A 7,785-nucleotide genomic window follows, 5' to 3' on the forward strand; every position below is an offset into this window, starting at 1 on the left:
GTCAGATATGAAAAATATAGTGTACCTCCCTTCCTGCAGAATCTCCCTATAAGGACGTTTGAAAATTATCAACGTCCTTTACTGGCTCCTCCTCCATCAAACCTCAAATATCCTTTTGTTTAATCATCTTGAGAATACGATCAAGGAAAAATTATAAAAAGAGACTGAGAGCAAGAGAGAAAGAAGCATGTAAGAACCAAAATACTAACAAGAAAAAAATACTTTAATACTTAATGTTTTTAACAAAAATAGATTTTAGGCAAAGTGATCCTAATGCCCTTTGCAAATTACACTGGATATTTAATAGTACAGAAATCGATACAGTTCTTGCTGCATGCAAATAGAATGAAAGATAACAGTAAACTGTACAACATGGCTTTGAAGAAGGTGACAATGGGCAGTAGTGAAGTGATGACAACTTTAGTAGCATTACTTAGGCTTTAAAAACAACAAGTTGTTTGATTTTTGTGGTCATGAAGTCTTCCTGTGGTGGAGACTTTATCATGCAGACAGTTTGTCACCATTAGGTGCTGGTTCATTCTATTATTATGTATTTCCAAATATATACAAATAAATGTTGATATTTTGTTAAAAAAAACAAAACAAAAAAAACAAACAAAGTAGTCAGCTTCTTTTTTGTATTTTACTAACTTGGCCTTGTGACTTTGATGTTAGCTGTGCTCAGACCACACTGAGCTGTCTCTTCCTGTCAGGGGATATCTCACTCATTTCTCCCTCCCCCTGACAAACCATTTGACTCTCCATATGAGTAAGTTTAACAGTCATCAGTGTCCCTTTTGTCTTCCCCTCATCAATTATGTTCTTGTCCCTGTCAAATGAAAAAATGGAGGCAGACAAAATAAAAAAGAAACAAAGATGAACTGACCAGTTTAGGAACTTTATAAAAAAAAAAGTTGCAATGTTACACTGAGAGTTGCAGTTACAGTTGCTTCCCGAGTCTATCTGCTGGCGGTGTAAATGACGCGAGTCTCCACTTCTCTCTCTGATTCAGGCCTCCTGTTCCTTATTGTCTCTGGAAGGAACCTCAGTGCTGCAGAGTTCAGGTCGTCAGTGCATGGATTCTGCAAATCAGAGTATTATAAAACGTTTTCATTCCCGACTCGTCAAATATGGCACCTTTTTCAGTGGCCCTACACTTTAAACTGTGACTTGAGGTACCGCAATTATCAATTTCGGTCAGACATAGCATCAGACCCTCGAAGACGGCTTGTCGATTTTCTGCTTATTACATGCATAATGTCTATTCACAATTAAATTCTGTGTTCCGAGGACACATGGGTTTTGTCACCAAAACTACTTTTGACTCAGGCAACAAAGCTAGTTGGTTAGAGGTTTAGAAAAAATAATAAAAAATAATTCATTCATTCATTTTCCGTAATCGCTTATCCTTTTAGGGGTTGCAGGGGGCTGGAGCCTATCCCAGCTGACACTGGGCGGGGGCTGGGGTACACCTTGGACAGATGACCATACTATCACAGGGCTGACACATAGAGACAGACAACCATTCACACTCACAATCACACCTAAGGGCAATAGAGAGTCACCAATTAACCTGCATGTCTTTGGACTGTGGGAGGAAGCTGGAGTACCTGGAGAAAACCCACGCTGACACGGGGTGAACATGCAAACTCTGCACAGAAGGGCTCCCCCACCCTGTGGTTTGAAACCCCCCAGGTTCCCAGGTCCTCTTGCTGCGAGGTGACAGTGCTAACCAGTGCACCACCATAGTTCGGGTACACTTGTCATGTACCTTGCATCAGTGAACAAGTCATGTGTGCCATGTGACACGTTGGACACATCAACTGCGAAGCCTTGTTAAAAAATTCAGCATACGGGACACAAACAGCAGTCCTCTCTTTGAAAGTCCTGTGCTCTGTTTGTTTGGACCCATCCGCCTCCCCTCCCTCCTGCCCTACTCAGACTTTCCTGCTCTTAATAGTTCCTCATTGCCGTGGATGGGTTTACACTGAAGTTAGCTGAAAGCCCGTTGTCAGATGCTACAGGGCAGACGTTGCGCTAGACTTCTTCGTCACCGGTCATTTTGACCGACAGGGTCATAAAAATCCGGTCATAATCTATTTTTACCGGTCATTTTAATTTTCCATTTTAAATGATTATAAAGGTATTCAACATTTAGTTTTCATTCGTTCGTTTTTAATAAATCCAACAAGCAAGTTATAAAGTGTGCATTAATAAGGACATGAACGAAAAGATGAACAGACATGCACACACCCATGCCATTAGGCTTCGCCCTGGACACACCGGAAGGCACTAACGCGTCCGGTGTGTCCAGGGCGTTATGTAGTTATGCCTGTAGGCTCGGTGACACAAAATGAAAATTGTAATGAAGTGATTAGGGTATTGAAAAATGTGCTCGGTTATGCACTGTTGTGTTTTTTTAAATTATAAACACGGTATTTTCTCCTCACGTTCCTCAGTGCGTGCTATATTATTTTGAAAATTGGCCGGATTCTCTCGTCTTTTCTGTGCCCGACTTCCTGTTTGGTATGATCCGCTCTATCCAGCTTGACAGAAGCCCGACTTCCTGTTTGGTATGATCCGCTCTATCCAGCTTGACAGAAGTGCTCGCGGCTCGCGTGAAAAATAGACCAGATGCCGAACCGCGGGCGCTCCGCTCTGCTCAGCGGCCTGTGTGGACAGTCAGATAGGTTAACATGGGCGGCAATTGAAAACTGCCTCCGCTGCTGGGCGCTGCGCTTCGGTTCCGCGTCCGGTGTGTCCAGGGCGTTAGGTCAACAACGCTACATGAAGCAGATGAATGACTTTTTCTCTGCAGTGTGAAAACAGCAGCCACTTAAACCACTGACTGTGCACTCTGCCGCCAAGTGGGCCGGGGTGGTAATTGCAACCGGTCAAAATGACCGACGGCCTTCAGATTTTCCGGTCATTGTTGTAAAAAAACGGTCAATGACCGAGAATATGCGGTTAACGCAACCCCTGCTACAGGGGCAACGTATGCATCAGAATCAGATGCTGACCAAGCTGCTGTTTCTGATGCCCTAGGAATAAGAACAGGCTGAGTATTGATGGTCATAGATAATATTCCATGCAGTGTCAACTACATGTTTTAGAAACCAGCACAGAATCAGTACTTGCACTGATTAATGATTAAAACAAAAGTCAAATACTAATTCATACCACCATTAAAGACTATAGACTATAGGCTAATACTTTACCTTGTTTCTTTCCGGATGCAGTTCTTCATTTTCAGCTATGTGACAAAAGATCAGCCTGATTAGATAAAAATCACTGACCAGATACTTTGCTTTGGATTTATTTGTTACAAGTTTATACAACAGGATGTGCAACAACTAATAAATCAACTGTACCTATCTGAAGTTTTCTGATTTTAACAGCCAGAGCAATGACGACTACAGTGAGGAGAACAGTCACACCACCCAGGATCACACTCATTAGGTTTGTCATTCCATCAGGCTCCTCTACAACACAAATGATAGGATTTGACTTTGACCTAAACAATAGTGATACTGGCTCTGTTGCGCAATAAAAAAAAAACCTTACTTTCAGTCTCAAAATCCTGGTCACCGTCTGATTCACCATTACCTTTTTTAAAAAAAGAAGAAACAATTTGAAGTATTGGTTCTTATTTGTCTTTATTTTGTTTTCCCAATACTGTGGAAATAAATTTGAGATATACTGTAAATATGATTTCTGAAAGAAGTACAGCTTATTCTTACCTTGAACTTTCAAATGTGTTGCATCGCCGATGACTGTATGTTTGTCTTTGTAGAATCCACAGAAATACACTCCAGAGTCAGATAAATCCACTCGCTTGATTTTAAGAAAGACAGTGGAGATGTTGGAGCTCATTTCAAATCCACTTTGAAATCCATCACAGAACGAAGCTTCACCATCAGCCCCGTACATGGAGGAGATGCAGCTGGGCTTGGTTCTGTTGATCAGTCTGAACCAGTCGGTCTGACATGGACTGCTGGAAATGTTGGTGCACGTCAGTGTGACTTCTTCACCAGGCTGGACCTCCACAGTGTGAGACTCAGAACCTGAGACAGAGATCCAGCCTGAAACAAACAGCAGAGACAACAAGAGCATTATCACGAAGCCATCACTGCTCTCAATAATACACTGTGATCTCTTGCGCGATGTGATGTTATACCCATAAGCATAATGTGCACTATGGCATGTGTGAATATGTGCTGTTATGATTTTTTATTTCCTTTTTATAGTTATATTTTATTTATCTTATTTTGTAATCATGCCTCTAATTTTGCTCTTTTATACCAGCATGAATAGCCACCCAATTTCATTGTACTTGTGCGATGACACTGTAATAAGACAACAATTACTTCAGTTCCAGTTTGCAAGTTGAAATTCTAGTGGGTCTCTGGTTACATGATTTGATGCTGAGTATAATCAAGTGTCAGTACTTACTGAGGTTGCAGAGAAGTAAAGCTGTTGTCAAAGTGAAGCTCCTCATTGTGCGTTTCATTGTGTCACTGCGAGAATAGTTTGTGCCACTGAGCTCTTATAAAGAGGTTTAGAGAGGCGGGGTCTTTTGTTTTGATGTTGCCGCTCACACTAACTTGCCATTTATGCAGCGCCTTTACACATATTTAAGCTCAGGATAGTTTGGTTCAAAGAGACTCATATAATATCATGTTATATCTGTGTCAGATGCAATATGAGAGAAAACAAATAATTGCACATGCAGAACAACCTCTCCCTCCATTGACATGAAAAGCAATTACTAAAAGGTGGAAGAGTAGGAGTAATGATAAAAACAAAATATGACTAAGTGCAATGGAAGTAGAGCTACTGAATCATGACGTATATTAAGTGGTATAGTGAAGGGTATATGCAGGTTTACAGGGTATTTCTGGCTGGTTAGCCAAAAAAACACTGAAATATATGGGAGACCACTTCCTGCTTCATAAAATACCTGTCTACCTAGTAGAACACCCACCTCATCAGCTACTACTACCCCACTGCGTATATCAAGCATGTCACTTAAACATCACTCGTCACTGAAAAACTGATTATTGAGTATTCCTTAAATGAATTCTATCACATTGAGATTTGATTGTCACTCTGCAATGATTTAATGGCACCCAGTTACCCCTATCGATGCCCCAAACTCCCAGTATTTACTAGTAGTAGCTGAGAATGTGCATTAATTTGCTTTTTTTCCAATTTCCTGAAAATTTGGTTAAAATTGAAGCTACATTTGGATGGAAACTTGACCATAGATGGATATCATGTATTAGATGGTAATGTCAGTGGGTCGGTTGGTCCATCAGCCTACCTCTTTGTCTCTTTGGTCCAGGCAAAAATGTCCTTTTCCTCTAGCACCACTGTAAGGTTGACCTTTATGATTTTCAGTGAGATACCCAGCAAATGTTTGAAGAATTGCCGTGAAACACAAACACTGACACTGTGACGATGTTAGCATGCTGCCGCACCTGGCTCAAAACGTGGCTGTGCCTACGTACAGCCTCACACAGACACTAACATGGCTGTAGAATCTTGTGGCCCTATTTAAATAACCTTTAGCGCATGATCTGAAATGCATGGCGCAAGTATATTTAGAGCATGTCCAGCACCACTTTGCTAGTTAAATGGCGCTAAATATGGGCGTGAAGTAAGGTGCAAGGGGCAAAGGGGTTCTATTTAGCCCCTTAACTAATCACAGGTGTGTTTAGGGTGTAACATGAATTCAATAACCAGATTTTAATCTTCTGTTCTATATAAATTCAGGTGCACTTGCATCTGGCACATTGCTGTTTACATGGCATATTTGGCGAATTGGAGAAGCACACTATTTTCTGCTGATAATAAGTAATGCAGTTGAAGCAGTAATGTCTACAGCAAATATCGTGGTACATTTACGCAGCAAAACTAAAAACTGTAGTTATAAACTTGAGAGAGGAAAAAACTAACCTTTTAGCTTCTGAAATAATCAGTGAAGTTATGCTGCTTCTTGTGTGTAAATGCACAGTGTGAAACAGTGTGTGTAACAGTGTGTAACAGCAGCTCTGCTCTGTTCTCTGCTATATTCACATTTTAGAGAATATATTTTCCTCATTAATGATGTATTATTTCACCCACCTGTAACTGATCCGCACATCCCTGTGTGTGTAAGGACCGTGGTGTACGCATTGTGAACCTGCCTATGTATAATCAAGAGCGCCTGATTTTAGAGACCTACATGCACATTGGTGCACAGATGGGTGCAAGTACATTTGCCGTGAATGTGACAACTGCATCAGTCTGGAACTAGCAATGACAGTTGCCCTGCACTGTCGCCCACTTTACACTGGGTGTAAGACAGGGCCCCACATATTGTTTAAATGTGTAGCCTACTATGCAGGAATTGTTAGTTTCTGTTTGTAAGCAGTATCACCAGTGAAAGTAAAAGCCAACCCCACATTCACTCTCACTCACTGTATTTGCGCTCTTTTCTGAGCTGTATCCGTGATTTTCATAGCTTCCTCTTGCTGCTTACAGCCTGACGCCTTTTCACAGCCTTTTAGTAGTCCCGACCTCACCTACCTGCTGTGCCCAGGAACAGCCCAAACACAGCATAATTAAAAGAACATAATAAACTACAGACAGGGAGCAGGGTCTCTGCAGATAAATACACCACCACACACTTCTAGTGAAATATAAGGGATTGATTAGGATAGATCACTTTTGAATGAGTCTGCACAGTTTTTGTTTTTTTTCAATAGTAAAATCTGGCATAGAATACCATTGGCATTTACATTCTCCTTCCTGTTGCTGTGTGTGCTCTTGATTATGAGAATACCTGTTACTTATTACAGCGTACTGCCCTGTTCTCTAATCAAACTATGTCAGTGAACACATTTCAACATAGGAACCTGACAGATTAGACTGTAACCTGAGACTATGCCTTAGGTATGTGCACAATGAAAAGTGAAACAGTTGATTTTGTGTCAGTGATGAGGAGTAGAGTGATTTAACAGTGTCAGAAGAGACTGATATATGTTTTAAGGGTGCAATAGTCAAATTACTGAAATAGCTGTGTTTGTCCGCAATTTCTACAAATGTCTAAATACAGCAGCTAGTTTAATGTTGCCATAAAATAAGCAAGCTAGTTTTCACAGCTTCCTTTTATACTTTCCACAGAGCTTTGACTTCAGAGACCTCATTGCTCTTCACCCCAGTTGTTCTCAGACCACACTGTGCTGTCTCTTCCTGTTAAACAAATGATGTGTACGTCACTCACTCCTCTGTGCACAGACCATTTCAGCCATCAGTGTCCTCTCTGACTCTCATTGCTCTTCACCTCAGTTGTTCTCAGACCACACTGTGCTGTCTCTTCCTGTTAAACAAATGATGTGTACGTTACTCACTCCTCTGTGCACAGACCATTTCAGCCATCAGTGTCCTCTCTGACTCCTCCTCTGTCACACATTACACATGCTGTTTTTACTCTCAGACAAAGTCAGAGACAGAAAGAAACATGAGCAAGAAAATACAGAAGCATCATTTCAGATTTATTTTTTGCCAGTGAATCAACTCACACACAGACCACATATAAACCCCAACAGTAGATTAATATGATAAAGCATCAGTTCCACTCTGAGCTGCTGTTCCAGATGTTTCCTGAGTCTATCTGGTGGCAGCATACACAACATGTGGCTCCACCTCTCTCTCAGATGGAGGTCTGCGGCTTCTTTTTGGCTTTGCCTGGAAACGTAGAGCTGCGTAGTTCAGTTCATCTGAGCCCAGATCCTGTGAATC

General features: G+C 41.3%; 1 protein-coding gene across 2 annotated transcripts; it reads right to left on the reverse strand.

The window, feature by feature from the left end:
• Positions 1–315: 315 nt before the first annotated feature.
• LOC126404072 (uncharacterized) lies at positions 316–4,517 on the reverse strand. 2 transcript variants are annotated; one of them, XM_050067043.1, is made up of 7 exons: positions 4,453–4,517; positions 3,741–4,082; positions 3,565–3,606; positions 3,372–3,482; positions 3,219–3,253; positions 945–1,082; positions 316–829 (listed from the first exon to the last, which is right to left on the reverse strand). In XM_050067043.1, the coding sequence occupies exons 1-6, from the start codon at positions 4,508–4,510 to the stop codon at positions 960–962; spliced, it is 711 nt and encodes a 236-aa protein (XP_049923000.1). In that variant the 5' UTR covers positions 4,511–4,517; the 3' UTR covers positions 316–829; positions 945–959. The 2 variants fall into 2 exon arrangements, with proteins under 2 accessions (XP_049923000.1, XP_049922998.1); XM_050067041.1 differs by having other exon boundaries at positions 316–1,082.
• Between the last annotated feature and the right edge of the window lie 3,268 nt (positions 4,518–7,785).

The sequence above is a fragment of the Epinephelus moara genome, chromosome 17, assembly GCF_006386435.1.
Source record: "Epinephelus moara isolate mb chromosome 17, YSFRI_EMoa_1.0, whole genome shotgun sequence".
Taxonomy (NCBI): Eukaryota; Metazoa; Chordata; class Actinopteri; order Perciformes; family Serranidae; genus Epinephelus; species Epinephelus moara.

Excerpts from the sequence above, each read along its gene's own strand:
- LOC126404072 (XM_050067043.1), bottom strand. The coding sequence starts at position 4,510 with ATGAAACGCACAATGAGGAGCTTCACTTTGACAACAGCTTTACTTCTC. Across the intron at positions 3,483-3,564 it reads CCAGGATTTTGAGACTGAAA|AGGAGCCTGATGGAATGACA; the intron begins GTAAGGTTTTTT and ends TTTGTGTTGTAG. Across the intron at positions 1,083-3,218 it reads TGCATCCGGAAAGAAACAAG|AATCCATGCACTGACGACCT; the intron begins GTAAAGTATTAG and ends TCTGATTTGCAG.